At 41.4% G+C, this 19,782-nt stretch overlaps 1 protein-coding gene across 2 annotated transcripts in view; it reads right to left on the reverse strand.

Moving 5' to 3' along the window:
* Positions 1-19,782, reverse strand: part of ASCC3 (activating signal cointegrator 1 complex subunit 3) — a 1,208,179-nt gene that overhangs the window by 301,258 nt on the left and 887,139 nt on the right. For both annotated transcript variants that reach the window (XM_073626995.1, XM_073626996.1), the window contains exons 20-21: positions 6,776-6,952; positions 3,584-3,809 (exon numbers count right to left, since the gene is read on the reverse strand). In XM_073626995.1, coding sequence (XP_073483096.1) covers positions 3,584-3,809; positions 6,776-6,952 — 403 coding nt within the window. The remainder of the gene's footprint in view (positions 1-3,583; positions 3,810-6,775; positions 6,953-19,782) is intronic.

Here is a 19,782-nt window from a genome sequence, read left to right on the forward strand (position 1 = left end):
TGTGTCAATCCTTCTCCAATTAATGAAGCAATAGTTGGCCCTTCGGGATATTTTTTATCCAAGATGGATGATGTCCACTGGCCACAGACAAATAGCTATTGCAGTCCGTCGGTTTGAAGTACACCTTGGTTTTTAACTTACCATTCACTTTCTCTATAGTGACATCTAAAAAGTTAATCACTTTCTCACTAATTTGGTACTCCAATTTAATGTTATTTGTATTCCTATTCAATTGTTCCAGAAATGTTTCCAAAGATTCCTTGGATCCCTCCCATATTAACAAGATATCATCGATGAATCTTCGGTAGAAGATCAATTGGGGCCTATTGATATTAAACACACGCCTATCCTCCCATTCAGACATAAACAGGGCATACTTCGCCCCCATTGCCACGCCAACCTGCTGGGAGAAGAACTGTCCATCAAACCAGAAGTAACTGTGGGACATGCAAAAGTCTAGTGCATGTCCCACAAATTTCTTCTGTACAAACGGGATGTCATCCCGCTTACTAAGTGCCCAATTGAGGGCCAACGCCGCATCCTCATGCTGTATGTTGGTATAAAGAGAAGCTACGTCTGCCGTCACCAAGTAAGATGTTAATGTAGGATCAAATTTCACTGGTTCCAACAGACGTAGCAAATCCGAAGTGTCCTTCAGGTATGCCTTTGTTATCTTCACACTAGGTTGAAGAAACTTGTCTAAATATTCGCCCAGTCTTGCAGTGACTGATACAATACCATTTACTATAGGTCGGGGAGGTGGGTGCTGGGTATTTTTATGCACTTTAGGTAGCGTATATATCACTGGTATGCGATTTGCACTTGGGACAAGATAACACCGCATACCTAGTGACAGGAGGAAGCAATCTCTGAGGTTCGCCTATCAGGGGAGACGGTGGGTCCATTGGACGAGCGAGCGAGGAGAGGATGAGAGAGACTTCTTACACGTCAGCTGTGGCAGGGTCCCTTGTGACCGCATACCCCCTAGGAAGGCTTATCCAGGTTGCTGTGTTGGTATTACAGTGTGCAGATTGCCGTGGATTTTTGCTGTGCTTTTATAGTGTTTACATAATGTGAGTGGATCTTTTGAAGTGTTATTTGAAGTGTGCGATATTAAAAGTTTTACGTTATCACACTATTGGGAGTTCTTTTTCATTTTTATATGGAATGAATCTCTGGATGGAATATTCTTAACCCCTACTGGTAGCCTGGAAACTCCTATGCTTGGTAGCCTCATACGAAAGTGGAGGCAGAGAGAGCTGGTGAGAGACTGTCTATTGGGAGAGGGAACACTGAACACAGTGGTGTGGTGGAAGGTTCAATTAAACTTCAAGAAACATTAAGGACTTGCTGTGGCACAGTTGAGATTTATTGAATCACTATCACGGACTTTTTACACATATGTGTGCATTTTTCACAGACTATATTCATTATATATTAGTCACTTAGTCAATGTATAATATGTACACTGTGCTATTTTGTTTTTATGTTATATACTCATTAATTGGAGAAGGATTGACACATATAATTTGTTAGTAGTGTCAGCACTGAGTCACTTTAGGTATTGTATTTATTGGGTGTTTCATATTTATTTTTATTTTTGATATTTTTTCATTTTTTATTTATATATTCTTTTAACACTCGTAAAAATGTGTTCACTAGATTAGGATTTTGCACTGTAAAGAGTGTTATCACAAATATTGTGTTTAGGATAGCGCCACATTTTTGAATCCTTCACGTGGGGTGTAGAGCACCATTGACACGTCACAAGATTTGAAAATATTTGTTACACAATGTAATGAATATTACCTTGCCTGGTTCACATCTAAGAGTATGTCTATGGGCACAAGACCCTCCGGACCCACCATTTTGATGGGAAAATACTGATTGGCTTAGTCGGATAATAAAGCGTGACTGCTATTACTTTGTCTATGTAATAAACTGCTTGAGCCTAAAGTCACTCAGCTAATCTTTAGAAGCATACATTTACATAATGGGAAGCCCTGTGTTGCTGCCTACTGTGGCTTGAAAAAGTATTCATACCCCTTGAAATTTTCCACATTTTGTCATGTTACTAAAAACATAAATGTATTTTATTGGGATTTTATGTGATAGACCAACACAAAGTGGCACATAATTGTTTAGTGGAAGGAAAATGATAAATGTTTTTCAATTTTTTTTTACAAATAAACATATGAAAAGTGTGGCGCGCATTTGTATTCAGCCCCCTTTACTTTGATACCCCTAACTAAAATCTAGTGGAACCAATTGCCTTCAGAAGTCACCTAAATATTAAATAGAGTCCAACTGTGTGTAATTTAATCTCAGTATAAATACAGCTGTTCTGTGAAGTCCTCAGAGGTTTGTTAGAGAACCTTAGTGAACAAACAGCATCACGAAGGCCAAGGAACACACCAGACATGTCAGGAATAAAGTTGTGGAGAAGTTTAAAGCAGCGTTCGGTTATAAAAAAAAATATATCTCAAGCTTTGAACATCTCACGGAGCACTGTCTAATCCATCATTCGAAAATGGATAGAGTATGGCACAACTGCAAACCTACCAAGAAATGTCCGTCCACATAAAATGAGAGGCCGGTTAAGGAGAGCATTAATCAGAGAAGCAGCCAAGAGGCCCATGGTAACTCTGGAGGAGCTGCAGAGATTCACAGCTCATGTGGGAAAATCTGTTCACAAGACAACTATTAGTCGAGCATATCACAAATCTGTCCTTTATGGAAGAGTGGCAAGTCATCCCATTTTCAGTTTGCAAGAAGCCATGTGGCGGAGACAGCAAACATGTGAAAGAAGGTGCTCTGGTCAGATGAGACCAAAACTGAACTTTTTGGGCCTAAAAGCAAAATGCTATGTGTGGCCGAAAACTAACACTGCACATCACCCTGAACACACCATCCCCAAAGTGAAACATGGTGGTGGCAGCAGCATGTTATGGAGATACTTTTCTTCAGCGGGGACAGAGAAGCTGGTCAGAGTTGATGGGAAAATGGATACAGGCAAAGTTAGAAGAAAACCTGTTAGAGTCTGCAAAAGACTTGAGACTTGGGCAGAGGTTCACCTTCCAGCAGGACAATGACCCTAAACATACAATCAGAGCTACAATGGAATGGTTTCGATCAAAGCATATTCATGTGTTAGAAGGGCCCAGTCAAAGTCCAGAGCCAAATCCAATTGCGAATCTGTGGCAAGACTTAAAAATTGCTGTTCACAGATGCTCTCCATCCAATCTGACAGAGCTTGAGCTATTTTGCACAGATGAATGGGCAAAAATGTCACTGATGTGCTAAGCTGGTAGACATACCAAAAAAGACTTGCAGCTGTAATTGAAGCGAAAGGTGGTTCTACAAAGTTTTGACTCCATTTTGAAAACCATTTATCATTTTCCTTCCACTTCACAATTATGTGCCACTTTGTGTTGGTCTATCACATAAAATCCCAATAAAATACATTTACGTTTTTGGTTGTAACATGACAAAATTTGGAAAATTTCAAGGGGTATGAATACTTTTTCAACTGCATTTTAACTTGATTGTACCATGCAACTTTATATGAAAGTAAGAATTTTACCAATTTCATCTTTTCGCATGTCCTTCAGTTTATCGATGGTGAGCTTCCTCTCTTCCAATTTTGTTAACACAGATGGAGGCAAAATAGAGAATTGTCTCAGTGGGCTGGCCCAGCCCCACAGTCGCTTATCGATAACTTTGCTGAGGTTTAGTAGTTTATACGTCATAGCTGGCCATCTTTTTCTGAGGGCTATTTCAAAAAGGGCTCGTACGATTCTAGCTGCATTCTGGAAAATAGCGATTAATGCAATAGAATAAATGTTCAAGAAATGTCAAAACAGCCAAACTAAAATGTATACTACATTAAAAAAAGCAGATTTGTTACAACCAGATCATGCAAATAAAGCATTGCTTAGTATTCTCCAATATCTACTTGTTTGCAAATTATGTTTTTGGCAAAAAAGACAACTTTGTAGTTGTCGTTGCCCCTTTACTGCCAAGTGGATGAGAAAAAGACGTTTATTTAGATGTGCCTCTGATATGGTGAAACATTAAAATTTAACTAAAGGCTAAACTTAATTTTAGAGTGCAGAGGGATTAGAACACCTATCAGTTTTTACTGAATGTCTGATTCCCTGTTAGGGGGATTCACTCTCTCTTTGTCCTGTTTACTACTGTCACTGAAAGTGAAAGTAAAAGAAAACGTTTACTTTCCAAATTTTGGGTTTTCCCCAAAAAAGTAATAGAGGGGAAATCTTCAAATGGGTACACTATTTCTGGTAACCTGGGGTTTCCCAAGGAATTTGTAGGGATGTCTTCTCACTTTCTGTTTGGCTATAGGACAAATGGCAAACAAAAAATCTGACAGGGGATATAACCCTTCCTTGCTCTATCAAAAAAAAAAAAAAGGTTTTGTCTATAGTTCTACTTTAAGGACACCCTGTCAACAACAAGAGAACGTGGGCTTGTAGCAGCTCACGAATTAGACAAGATAACTAAATTAGACAAGATAACTAAATTCACTCTGGAGGTGGCCAGGCTGAAATTTTTTCAATTGTGTCCAGGCACTTGAAAGCCCTTGAGTATATATAGCTAGTAGGCAAGCTAAAATCAGATTTTGGATCTAAAGGCCCGTACACAAACAAACTTTCCTACGGGAAATGTTGGATGTCAGGCTGTTGGCGGAAAATCCGACCGTGTGTATGCTCCATCAGGAAAATTGTTGTTGGACTTTCCACCAACAAATGTTGGCTAGCATGTTTTCAAATTTTCCACAGGCAAATGTGCGTGTTGGATTTTCCGAGGGTGTGTACACAAGTCCGTCGGACAAAAGTCCAAAGTACAAACATGCATGCTCGGAAGCAAGGACGAGACAGAAACGGTCGGTCTTGTAAACTCGCATTCGTAACGGAGAATTAACATGCGTGACGTGGCAAATTATGAAATCTCCAAATGCAGCGCACAATTCTCTTCTTCTTTAATGGGATAATAATGAAGCTGCTTTGCTGGTGATACTGATGGAGTTATTGCAAACAAATATTTCAAAGGCTTTTTTTTTCTAGTGATATCAAGAATAATATTATTTATTTATTTTTTTTTTATTTGGGCAAGTTACCACATCATCATTATCCCATAATTTTTAAGATTAAAACTACAACTATGTTGGTGTCCCTTGTATTTTTTAAAATGTAACTGCCTACTCCCAAAATGTCATTTGACGTAAAACACATAGCCAAGTATTATTCCCCACAATTTTTTTTATTGTGCATTAAAAAAAACAAATAAAATTAGACATGCTATCTGCCAAAAGAACTTAACCAAAAAGTGCATTCTATGCATCCAAAAATATAGAAGATATAACAAATCATTATTCAACCAAAAAAATAATGTCAAGGCAATAAATCCAAGGCCACTAACAAATAACACGTTATTTCCTCTGATTCCGCGAAATGTCTGGTTGACGAACGGCCGTTTAGAAACGAACCGAAAAACACTAAATGAAAAGCGCAAAATGAAAAACGCAAAAAGAAAAGAGCGAATCAACACTCACCAAACTTCTACTAACACAAAATTAGCAGAAGGAGCCCAAAGGGTGGCGCTAAAGAGCTGAAAAACCACAAAGTACGTCTAGTACGTCACTACCTTCGTAATTGTTGGCCAACATTTGTGTGACCGTGTGTATGCAAGACAAGTTTGAGCCAACGCCCTTCAGACAAAATTCCACGGTTTTGTTGGCGGAAAGTCCGATCTGGGGTGTACGAGGCATAACATTTCATCAGCTAATGCCAACATAAGGACCCTGCTTTCTTCTAATGCAGTTATGCAATACAGCTTGATCACCTGTCTTTTTACAGCCTGTGAATGGACAATGAAGGGGGAGGAACAGCACAGTGATGAGGTCATCTCTCTCTGTTAGTAAGTTCCTTACTAGCAAATAAGCAATTAATAGAACATTAGTTAATAATCTTTCTGTAGGAGGTGACAAAATAGCGGATTGTCCATTGCTGATTACTTGGCAACAACAAGAATGTTATCAATAAAAGCAATCTTCATGTAACAAATGTGACTTGAAAAGTAACTCCACTTTCATAGGGAAAAAATAGTAAATACAAAGAAAATAACATACAGTAGCAAGTACAATTGCTACACAAGCCATGTTGAATTTGATTGTTATTAGGAACTACCTTTCTTTTTCAATATTAGGAGCTACAGTATAACTTTCTGTAAAATGCAATGCAACATGGCAACTGAGATTTTGTACACTACTGGTGTTTGGAAAGCCTCCAGAAATGTAATTTAGCTGCTTGTGTGATTGGCTGACTGATTTTCCCAGATGTCTGCACTAAGATCCAATTCAGATTTTAGACACCCCCTGCAACAAAAGTTTCAGTTTTGGTGAGATACTCCCAAAGGGTTAATTACTTCTAATGGGGTGCAGGCCCTGTAATGCTCCTTATTCGAACACCTGCAAGTACATCAGCTGACTAATAATGAAAAAGTTACTCCCATTCAGATTTACTTTGCACATCAACAAACAAACCGCTTTTTCTTTAGAGAAGAAATCAGTAGGAATCTGCAACACAGTTTGATAAAATCCATATACATTGATCACCCAGAGGGGGATGTTATTTTCTCACCAAATATTTAGTAACTCTTTAAGAAGCAATGCAAATCTATAAAGCCCTGACCTACATTAAAGCCTTGTGGTAATAGGCTCCTAAATCTCCTGGTCAAACCAATAGGTCAAACTCACCTGTGCAACATAAGCAGAATCCGAGATGAGGGAAAAATTGTCCAATTCTCCTCTTCCAATATATGTTTGTAAAAGAATGTTTATTTTTCCATAGCCATTTTCTACTCCACCAGCAACTGGAAGTTCACAGTAGTTATCAATTAAGTGTTCTAATTCATCACTCTCTTCTTCACGTACCTACCATGGAAAAATATATGAACAAAAAAAGCTATATTATATATGTATAATTTGTGTACTACATAAAGTATTACATCATTTTTGGACTGAAACTGCCAAGCTATAACCAGCCATATTATTGCTTTAATTACTTTAGTTAAACATTTCTTAATAGTACTTACTTACAGAGAAAAAAAAAACATAATTATTTGTTGCTTCCATACTGTTTCCATAGCCATTTCTCCCAAAAGAGGAGAAAGAAAATTGTTCTTCTATAACTAAAGAGACCTAATTTAAAGTGAATTAATAATGACACAATTATGTTTTATTATTCATCACTATTATTAAGGCTGCCATTGACACAGGAAAAAATTGCTATGCTAAACAAATTGGCCTGCTAACCTCACCATCTTGCAAATGATGAGATTTCATTTCCATCTGACCAAAGGAAAACCTTTATTCAGCCAGATTAGTACAATCTCGAATTAACGCTGGATGTATTCATTATTGTCACACCATAGATATGCAGCAGGTGGGCAGCATAAGACATGCAGCTCACATCTCATTTACAGTGATAAAACTGCAGAGCAAATAGAATTCTCTAAAACAAACTTGAAAAAAAAAATATTTAAAGAAAAGTAAATTGGTTACATTTTAGCAAGTATTTTTAATATTAGTGGTGGTATTCATATATAAAAAAATCATCATGCAAATCATCATGCAAATAAACGTGCTATAATTTGTCAAATGTTTTTAACTAGAAAAAGAGTTCTGTTGTCATGAAAACAGTTTCAATATCAATAGTGTTTATCAAGCGCAGGACCATACCATTATTTTGTAATTTGCTGTAAAACCCTAAGTTTACATGTGAGATGGAAAGAGGTAAACCCATTCTGTCCTGAATCTAGACTTGGTACATATATTCCAACATATAGAAATGTGAAGGACCACCCCTGTATGCCATAGCCCTTGCTAGTTCCAATACAGTGCATTTCATTTTAAAATAGGAGCAATTCAAAGATTTCTGTTTGATTATTGTGCATTTACTCAATTCCCTCTTGAATTAAATGTTTTTCCTTTCAGAAAGTTTGTTGAACAAGCAATTCAAGAAGCACAAAATCCTTACTTATACTTATAAACTACTATTAAATAGCACACATTTTTACTTTACAAAAATAATAAAGTACTCTCCGCCTGCAGGATGATTAAATGTAATATTTCATATTTAACAGACACAAATAAACAGAAAAAAAATTGTTATAACTAAAAAATAAATATATTGTTTAAAATGCTTTTTAGTTCTGTAAATCATAAATCAATAAATATTTGCAAACACTCTAAGCTTTCTGATTCTGATATTATCTCTTTCAGAATATGCACGAGCCTGATTTGGTTTCTCACAGAAAAGCAGTAAATTAGAACAGTTGCTCCAGTGCGGGACTTAAAACTTTGGGGAAGCTAATGCAGATGATAGAGTGGATAGCTTGAAGACTATAACATGTGTTTCTTCTGTGTAACTTACATCTTATTTGCCTGACAAAGACAAAAAGTGGTAGTTTTGGCAGTCTGTATTCTTTGGCAACATTTTTCAAGTTTGAATCTCTTTTAAAGTATAACTACACAATTGGAAAAAGAATGTATTTAGAATCACAGCTGGGCTATAAAAATCAACCATCAATTTAACACCATTTTTTAAAAGACAGTTAGTGTGGGGAGAAGCTATTTCAAATATGTAATGCAAATGGGAGGCAATATAACACACACAACACAAAAACATCTGTCTATTTAAAATCTAATGCATTCTGTTGGTAAGACTTCTGTTCTTGGTTTCCTGCGTTTGCACATTTTGCCTATTATTAAAGGGTTCCCATTTTCCCTGTTGGGTTATTTTAAATTATACAGACTGCAACAGAAGATTGTGGAACATACAAAAATGGGTGAAAATATCCAAAACTTCCCCCATGGAAAGTTGTAAACGATCTTACTGTATCAAAGACAAATAAGAAACCAGAGCTGATCCAGCTGGCTAGGCTCCATCAGTAACTAAAATATCAAGTACAGTATGGGTGGGCTAATCCCTAAATCATACTTCATGCCGTCTGAATACTGTAGTATCTTTAAAAAGTCACGGTGTGCTTCCGGTTTCTGCGCCACATGAGGAGGGAGTAAAGAGACACAGCTCCCGCCGCACTGCTCACAAATCCGGCTATTTAAACTGGCTAACGCCTCAGGGAGACCCCCCTGCAGCCCTGCTACCTTGGGGATCACATGGATCACTTTGTTGAGCGATCACATGCTCAAACAATGCACGCTACAGTACCCCCCCACGGGAGACACAGCCGCTGGCCGAAGCCAAAATGGCAGCCGCTCCGTGCTGCAATCTCCCACAAAACCAGGAGCAATGGCCACAGACCCTGCCTCCCCCACAGGCATAGCTCAGGCAGTTGTCACTACTGGGCCTCACTCTGACAGCTACAGTACACAGGGGGCTGGAACAGTTACAAGCACAGGCTCAGAGCATAGAGCATCTCACATGTAGAAGACAGGCTCTCATCACTAGAAGATGAATCCACTGCCAACTCTGCTGTGCTAGCACACATTACTGCTGCAAACAGGAACATATGGGACAAGCTCGGCGATTTGGAAAATCGTTCGAGAATCAATTTACACATAATTGGGCTGCCAGAATCTGTTTCCAACGCCCAGCTCACAAATATCTGCGCTAAAATTATTCCTGAACAACTGGGGCTCCGCATGCCCTGCACTATTGAACGTGCCCACCGCATTGGTCAGTACTCGGAAAGTCGTGCCAAACCTCGACATGTCATTGTCAAATATCTCAATTATGCTGACAAAAAATGCCATTATGCAGAGATTTTGCCGCACACGCTCCCTGTCAGTTGATGGTGCACGCCTGCTACTCTTCGCAGAATATTCAATGGAAGTAATGAAACAGCGTAAGGCGTTCTCCTCGATCTGCACGACTCTTTACAACAACCAAGTTAGATTCTCCCTCACCTACCCGGCACCCCTGCGCATCCAAACACACATGGGGGAACACCTTACTTTCGCCTCCACGGAAGATGCGGAACAATACATCAATGCCTCAGGCACAGAAATGGAACACACCAACTCTGCAGAGGGCTCCTGTTCAATGTCTGCTACTTCTTCCTCCGCACCGCTTAAACAGCAACGCAGCCCAACCAAGCCTCAGTCAATTTACCCACCAGGAAGATCAATCCGGAAATCGCTGACAGAATTTGGAGACTCTCTATCACTTAATCGATATGGAAGACGGGTAGTATCACCCCCCTTCTCTTTTCCCTCCCTTTTCTCTTTTTTTGCTTGTACTCTCTGTTGCATTGTATGGATTAACCCACTGAGTTACTCGTATATGATTGTTAGCTAGCTGTTTCTCTTACTACCACTAGGATGATTAGCTATCTGCACCTATGGGTACCTTTAAGGCTCCTATTGCTAGACAACTCCCTGGTTCCCTCCTCGAGATGAACCTTGAGCTGAGCGCTCGCTCTCCAGAATCTATCCCTCAACCCAGCTCTGACTGATCCCCCCCCCATTCCTGCTCTTCTAACCATCCCTCCCCAATACCCATCACCTATAACCTGCCCTCCCCAAAGCTCACACTTCATACCTAAGAGAGGAGATAGCAACTGGTGGGAGCTCTACCAAGCAGATAAAACTCATGTGAAAAAAAGTGATGTACACACTGTCAGTTAGGTGGCATCTTTACCTGACATTTGTTTTGTTGTTGTTTTTTTTTTTTTATTTTAGTTCTCAATATGTAGTAATCATATGTACCTGTTTTGTACCTATACCCTCAGGGGACCTAGAATACTTTGGTTACTCACAGATTGATGATGCAATGCCTGAAGGGAGGCTTTATTATAAGCCTCTTACTCAATACCTTCCTATACACCAGACATGGCCTCTTCAACCGATGGGAATCACCTAAAGATTGTGTCATGGAACGTTAAAGGGCTTCATTCTCCAAGTAAGCGTATGTCGATCCTCAGACATTTGAAGCATCGCTAGCTATAAGAGACGCATCTGTCTGCAGACGATTTAACTTGTCTTCGCAAACTATGGGTTGGTACTGTATATGGCTCACCAGCCATAGGCCGTAAGGCGGGAGTAGCTATACTGCTCAACAAAAACCTGACATACACTAATAGAGATGTTAGGACTGACTTGACTGGCCGCAAAATGACGCTGCATATGACCTTAGCCACCAAAGATGTAGCTATCACTAACATATACGCCCCTCACTCACCTGACACTTCCTTTTTTGATGACATGTTGAAATTGGTAGTGAATGCCCCTGAGACTCTTCACTTGATAGGCGGAGACTTCAATTCTGTTGTGTCCACACTGGCAGATCGCACAAATGATCTGACCCGCAGATCCAGTATATCTACCTCACTGACTTTTGACTCTACCCTTCTAACGCAGTCCATCGCTTCCATGCGTTTTGTAGATTTATGACTAACACACCTGACGGACTGCAAATATACCTTCTTTTCACCCCTCCACAACTCCTCGTGCATCGATTACTTTTTTGCCTCTCTTGCATGAATACCAGAATTATGCAACTCGGAAATCAGTGATGCCAGAATCTCAGACCACAGCTCCATCGCAATATACAAGTCCCATGCTAAACCCTCTTCCCCCTCGCCCATGTGGTGCTTCCCCTCCTACTTAGCGGACAATGAGGACTTCCGCCACATGCTATATGTAGCATGGACAGAATATGCCTCTACAAACGGAGCATACCTTACCAGCCCAAACCTCTTTGGTGAAGCAGGCAAAGCGTTCCTATGGAGGAAAATCATTTCCTATACCACCCAATTTAAAAAAACATGCCAGGCAACAATACATGCATGCCAGTGAAGCTCTCCGATCGGCACACAAACAGCTAACGCTTGACTGCACCCCGACGACATACAATCGAGACAAGCCAAACGCATCTTTGACTTGTGGGCAGAGCAACAAGAAGTGGCTAAAACATCCTACTCTAGTTTGCATTCTCACAAGTTTGGTAACAAGGCGGGCAAACTACTGGCTAAGTTATACTCCGGACCAAGGTGGCCCACCCATATCTCTGCCCTAAAAAACGCAGCTGGCTCCCTGGTTACCTCACCTGCTGAAATGAGCAAATTACTTGCAGACTACTACACAAATATATACTCTGCAGACTCAACTGACCAAACCATGGCAGAAACTTTGCTAGCTAAGATACGTCTACCCAAACTTCAGGATTCCCACCTGGAGGCGCTCAATGCCCCCATCACCATTGACAATATCCAGGTGACAATCAAGTCTTTGGCATCTGCCAAAGCCCCAGGCCCAGATGGCTACACGGCTGAATTTTTTTAATTAACCAAAGACTTTTTACCTGACACCCTGAAACATGTCTACGCAGCCATGTGGGAGGGTGACCCTATCTCCCTACAGGAACACAGGCACACATTAGACTGATTTCCAAAAAAGGAAAAGATCCCCTACTCCCGGGGTCTTACTGCCCAATCTCCCTAATCAATGTGGATGTCCAAATCCTGTCCAAAATAATTGCATCACGTTTGGCTCCTCTTCTTCCCTCTCAACTACACCCAGCCCAATCTGGGTTTGTTCCAGTGCGATCAGCCACCTTGAACATTCGCAAGGTTTTGATGGCACTGAAATATGCTAAATCACACCCTGATCAAGATGTCACTATCATGTCACTGGATGCCTAAAAGGCTTTCGACAACATCAGTCTGTCCTGGCTATTCAGAGTGATGGACAAGTTTGGTTTTTCGGGTCCAATCATCGACTTTCTGTGGCAAATGTACGCATCTCCGACTGCGCGCCTTCTCACTCCCGACTTTATTTCCGACACAATCCCCTTGACAAAGGAAACGAGGCAGGGATGCCCCCTTTCCCCTCTACTTTTTAATATGGTGATTGAGCCGCTGTCCAGGATACTCAACTCACCTGATGGAGATAGTGGGATCAATATGGGTAACCAGGTTTTACGCTCCATCCTATTTGCGGATGACATATTGCTGTTCACCGCCAACCCCATCTCAGACTTTGACAGACTCCGAGAACTTTTTGCAGCCTTTTGACTGAGCTCTGGCTTTCAAATAAACTTCGATAAAAGCAAAGTTCTATCACTCCACCCACGGCTATCTACTAAATGGAAGCACCTATCCCCACTAGCCCTGGCAACCCAGCATCACATATTTGGGCATTCACATAGGCCGAGAACCTTCCTCGTTGTATATACTTAACTACCCACCATTAATATCCAAAAGTGTTAAGGAGCTGGAAGCTTGGGCGACCCTCCCCCTCTAGCTCCTTGGAAGATTTGCATGCCTACTTTACCCAATGCAGACCATACCTCTTTTATTGAAACAATCTGCTGTGCAAAAAATCCACAAGGCGTTATCTGCCTTTATATGGTCCCGCAAGAAACCACGCATTGCATTACAAAAAAAAATGTCTCCCGGAGTTCGAGGGTGGAGCAGGCTTGCCCAATATACGTTTCTACAATCTCTCATTCCTACAGGGACTGGACTGGCTGGCTGGAAAGTCCAGGTACTCTAATATAGTACTCAAGTGTGCCTTAGCCTCTCCGCATGCCCTATCTGCCATCCTCAACTCAAATCTTAACGCCCTACCTTCACACCTTAAATCGAGTGTACTCATCAAAGACATGGTGATTGCATTGAGAGAGGTATGGAAATTACTGGGGCTACCATCAAGTATCTCATGCCATCTACCAATCAACAACAACTCTATGTTTCTCCCATCCACTTTACATAAGGCCTTTGCTCAATGGCGTACCAAGGGTCTTACTAAAATAACCTCTATGTACCTTGGCAAACCTGGCGAGTTCAAATCCTTCCAAACCGCATCACAGGAATTGTCCCAGCCATCATCACACATCTTCTTCTACCATCAATTAACAAACTATCTACGGTCTTGTTGTGGGCCCCAAACTGATCCCCTTCAAAAGTCCTTTATTGATACTGTACTCTAGAGAGACGATTACTCCATCTCCAGCCTGTACTCTCAACTTATTACACACCAATCAGAAAAATATAACCTCAAACCATTCTAAAAATGGTCTAAAGTCTTTGATGATAATGAACAATCAGAAAAAATCCTTAAAGGATACAGATATGTCCACAAAATTACTGTCTCAGAAACATGGCGTGAAATGCAATTTAAGATCGTACACAGGGCATACTACCCCCGCATCAACAAGGCAGACCCGACTCGAGCGCAATGCCCCTGGTGCTCACTACCACACCTCACACTGCTTCACTGTCTCTGGGAATGCCCAACTATCAATACTTACTGGGAGTCTGTGCTGGCCTTCGTCTCTAAAATCAACAAAACTCGGATACCAAAAAAACATCTGTTGTGCCTGTTCGGCTACGAAACACCCTCATTCACATCATCAGCAGTGAGACCTCTCAACATTTCACAATGGACTCATATATGTCTCCTAGTTGCCCGCAGAACTATTATGTCTCACTAGATCAAATCAACACCACCCAATTTACCGGCAGTGAAAAAAGCAATATTATCACTCTTCTACCTGGAGAGACTAGACACCATCATACTAAACTTTCGCTCTACCTCACGCTTTTTCGCGAGATGGTGTAAAGACATGGAGACCACGTTAACCCAAAAGAACCAACAGAAACTTATGCAACCATTTCGCTTTACGGATTGGTATCTTAAACGAGATCTTACCAATTCACTAGGAGAAGGGGGAGAAAGTATGTGTACATGCTATGTGTTATAAATATTGTATGAAATGGACAACTTTGTGTTAAAAAAAATGCGTTTTAACCACTTCCCGCCCGCAGGCCGTCATATGATGTCCTTGAATTTGTGCGGGGATATCTGAATAATGCCTGCAGCTACAGGCATCATTCAGATATCAGCTTTTTCAGACGGCGATTCCCTACACCATAAGAATGATCATAGCAGCTGTTCCACTGCTTGATCGTTCTTACGGGAGGCAAGAGGGGAGGTCCCCCCCTTCCCGCCACACTCCGGTGCTTCTACCGACTCACCGCTACGATCAAAGCCAGGATCGTTTTTTTTTTTTTTTAATTTTAGGCTTCCCAGCCTAGAGGCGAGTTGTGGGGTCTTACTGACCCCACATCTCACTGTAAAGAGGACCTGTCATGCCAACAGTCCTATTACAAGGGATGTTTACATTCTTTGTAATAGGAATAAAAGTGATCAAAAAAATTTTTTGGGGGGAAAAAAGTGTCAAACCAAAATAAATAAAGTAAAATGAACAAAAAAAAAAACAAAACATTTTTAAAGCACCCCTGTGCGTGTGCTCGCATGCAGAAGCGAACGCACACGTAAGTCCCGCCCACATATGAAAATGGTGTTCAAACCACACATGTGAGGTATCGCTGCGAAAGTTAGAGTGAGAGCAATAATTTTTGCCCTAGACCTCCTCTGAAACTCAAAACATGTAACCAGTAAAAAATTTTAAAGCATCACCTATGGGGATTTTTAAGTAGTGAAGTTTGGCGCCATTCCATGAGCGTGTGCAATTTTGAAGGGTGACATGTTCGGTATCCATTTACTCGGCGTAACTTCATCTTTCACATTACGCAAAAGCATTGGGCTAACTTTTCTGTTTTGTTTTTTTTTAACCACTTGCCGACCGCCTCACGCCGATGTACGTCGGGAGAATGGCACGAGCAGGCAGAATCAAGTACCTGTACGTGATCTGCCTCCCGCGGGCTGGGGGGTCCAATCGGACCCCCCCGGTGCCCGAGGCAGTCAGCTTGTGACTGAGAGCAATGAGAGGTGAGGGGGAGACCATCCATTTGTGCCCCCCCCCCTCGCGATCGCTCCCAGGCAATCAGGTTCTTCCTCTGCTGCTGTATGCTAAACAGCAGCAAAGGAAATGATGTCATCTCTCCTCGGCTCGGTATTTTCCGCCAAGGAGAGAAGACTTCACTGTAAGTGCACAACACTACACACTCAGTAGAACATGCCAGCCACAGAATACACCCCCGATCCCCCCCAATCACCCCTCCCCCCCGTCACACTGACACCAAGCAGTTTTTTTTTTCTGATTACTGCATTGGTGTCAGTTTGTGACAGTTAGTGTGTTAGGGCAGTTAGTGTTAGCCCCCTTTAGGTCTAGGATACCCCCCTAACCCCCCCTAATAAAGTTTTAACCCCTTGCTCACCCCCCATCGCCAGTGTCACTAAGCGATCATTTTTCTGATCGCTCTATTAGTGTCACTGGTGACGCTAGTTAGGGAGGTAAATATTTAGGTTCACCGTCAGCGTTTTATAATGACAGGGACCCCCATATACTATCTAATAAATGTTTTAACCCCTTGATTGCCCCCTAGTTAACCCTTTCACCGTATAACTGTTACGTGTGACGCTGGTTAGTTCGTTTATTTTTTATAGTGTCAGGGCACCCGCCGTTTATTACCTAATAAAGGTTTAGCCCCCTGATTGCCCAGCGGTGATATGCGTCGCCCCAGGCAGTGTCAGATTAGCGCCAGTACCGCTAACACCAACGCACGCAGCATACGCCTCCCTTAGTGGTATAGTATCTGAACGGATCAATATCTGATCCGATCAGATCTATACTGGCATCCTCAGCAGTTTAGGGTTCCTAAAAACGCAGTGTTAGCGGAATCAGCCCAGATACCTGCTAGCACCTGCGTTTTGCCCTTCCGCCCGGCCCAGCCCACCCAAGTGCAGCATCGATCGATCACTGTCACTTACAAAACACTAAACGCATAACTGCAGCGTTTGCAGAGTCAGGCCTGATCCCTGCGATCGCTACCAGTTTTTTTGGTAGCGTTTTGGTAAACTGGCAAGCACCAGTGGCCTAGTACACCCCGGTCGTAGTCAAAACAGCACTGCAGTAACACTTGGTGACGTGGCGAGTCCCATAAGTGCAGTTCAAGCTGGTGAGGTGGCAAGCACAAGTAGTGTCCCGCTGCCACCAAGAAGAAGACAAACAGGCCCGTTGTGCCCATAATGCCCTTCCTGCTGCATTCGCCAATCCTAATTGGGAACCCACCACTTCTGCAGCACCCGTACTTCCCCCATTCACATCCCCAACCAAATGCAGTGGGCTGCATGAGAGGCATTTTTATGTCCTCCCGAGTACCCCTACCCAACAAACCCCCCCAAAAAAGATGTCGTGTCTGCAGCAAGCGCGGATATAGACGTGACACCTGCTATTATTGTCCCTCCTGTCCTGACAATCCTGGTCTTTGCATTGGTGAATGTTTTGAATGCTACCATACAATAGTTGAGTATTAGCGTAGGGTACAGCATTGCACAGACTAGACGCACTTTCACAGGGTCTCCCAAGATGCCATCACATTTTGAGAGAACCGAACCTGGAACCGGTTACAGTTATAAAAGTTACAGTTACAAAAAAAGTGTAAAAAAAAAAAAAAAACACAAAAAATATATAAAATAAAAAAAATAGTTGTCATTTCATTGTTCTCTCTCTCTCTATTGTTCTGCTATTTTTTACTGTATTCTATTCTGCAATGTTTTATTGTTATTATGTTTTATCGTGTTTGCTTTTCAGGTATGCAATTTTTTATACTTTACCGTTTACTGTGTTTTATTGTTAACCATTTTTTTGTCTTCAGGTACGCAATTCACGACTTTGAGTGGTTATACCAGAATGATGCCTGCAGGTTTAGGTATCATCTTGGTATCATTCTTTTCAGCCAGCGGTCGGCTTTCATTTAAATCAATCCTAGCGGCTTATTAGCCTCTAGACTGCTTTTACAAGCTGTGGGAGGGAATGCCCCCCCCACCGTTTTCCGTGTTTTTCTCTGGCTCTCCTGTCTCAACAGGGAACCTGAGAATGCAGCCGGTGATTTAGCCAACTGACCATAGAGCTGATCAGAGACGAGAGTGGCTCCAAACATCTCTATGGCCTAAGAAACCGGAAGCTACGAGCATTTCATGACTTAGATTTCACCGGATGTAAACAGCGCCATTGGGAAATTGGGAAAGCATTTTATCACACCGATCTTGGTGTGGTCAGATGCTTTGAGGGTAGAGGAGAGATCTAGGGTCTAATAGACCCCAATTTTTTCAAAAAAGAGTACCTGTCACTATCTATTGCTATCATAGGGGATATTTACATTCCCTGAGATAACAATAAAAATGATTAAAAAAAAAAAATGAAAGGAACAGTTTAAAAATAAGATAAAAAAGCAAAAAAATAATAAAGGAAAAAAAAAAGCACCCCTGTCCCCCCTGCTCTCGCGCTAAGGCGAACGCAAGCGTCGGTCTGGCGTCAAATGTAAACAGTAATTGCACCATGCATGTGAGGTATCACCGCGAAGGTCAGATCGAGGGCAGTAATTTTAGCAGTAGACCTCCTCTGTAAATCTAAAGTGGTAACCTGTAAAGGCTCTTAAAGGCTTTTAAAAATGTATTTATTTTGTTGCCACTGTACGTTTGTGCGCAATTTTAAAGCATGTCATGTTTGGTATCCATGTACTCGGCCTAAGATCATCTTTTTTATTTCATCAAACATTTGGGCAATATAGTGTGTTTTAGTGCATTAAAATTTAAAAACGTGTGTTTTTTCCCCAAAAAATGTGTTTGAAAAATCGCTGCGCAAATACTGTGTGAAAAAAAAAAATGAAACACCCACCATTTTAATCTGTAGGGCATTTGCTTTAAAAAAATATATAATGTTTGGGGGTTCAAAGTAATTTTCTTGCAAAAAAAAAAAATGTTTTCATGTAAACAAAAAGTGTCAGAAAGGACTTTGTCTTCAAGTGGTTAGAAGAGTGGGTGGTGTGTGACATAAGCTTCTAAATGTTGTGCATAAAATGCCAGGACAGTTCAAAACCCCCCCAAATGACCCCATTTTGGAAAGTAGACACCCCAAGCTATTTGCTGAAAGGCATGTCGAGTCCATGAAGACACATTTTTTTTTTTTTGCACAAAGTTGTCACTAAATGATATATTGCTCAAACATGCCATTGGAATATGTGAAATTACACCCCAAAATACATTCTGTTGCTTCTCCTGAGTACGGGGATACCACATGTGTGAGACTTTTTGTGGAGCCTAGCCACGTACGAGACCCCGAAAACCAAGCACCGCCTTCAGGCTTTCTAAGGGCGTAAATTTTTGATTTCACTCTTCACTGCCTATCACAGTTTTGGAGGCCATAGAATACCCAGGCAGCACAACCCTCCCACCCCCCCCCCAAATGACCCTATTTTGTAAAGTAGACACCCCAAGCTATTTGCTGAGAGGTATAGTGAGTATTTTGCAGACCTCACTTTTTGTTACAAAGTTTTGAAAATTGAAAAAAGAAAAAAAAAAATGTTTTTCTTGTCTTTCTTCATTTTCAAAAACAAATGAGAGCTGCAAAATACTCACCATGCCTCTCAGCAAGTAGCTTGGGGTGTCTACTTTCCAAAATGGGGTCATTTGGGGGGGGGTTGTGCCACCTGGGCATTCCATGGCCTCCGAAACTGTGATAGACAGTGAGGAGTGAAATAAAAAATTTACACCCTTAGAAATCCTGAAGGCGGTGATTGGTTTTCGGGGCCCCGTACGCGGTTAGGCTTATTATGTGTATTATGTATTACAGTGATTATTGCTAGCGGCTAAATTGCATGTAAAAATCAGAAACGCTGGTTGTACCCGTCAATCAATTGTTCAACTTGGGAGCAATAAGCACACCCATAGATGGTTCGAATCTCGGCCAGTCCCTGCTGAACCGGCCAAGATTAGAACCAGCTTTAACCCTTTCACTGCCAAGTCCGTACGCCGTACGGACCTAAAAATCC

Source organism: Aquarana catesbeiana, linkage group LG04, assembly GCF_042186555.1.
Source record: "Aquarana catesbeiana isolate 2022-GZ linkage group LG04, ASM4218655v1, whole genome shotgun sequence".
In the NCBI taxonomy this organism is placed as follows: domain Eukaryota; kingdom Metazoa; phylum Chordata; class Amphibia; order Anura; family Ranidae; genus Aquarana; species Aquarana catesbeiana.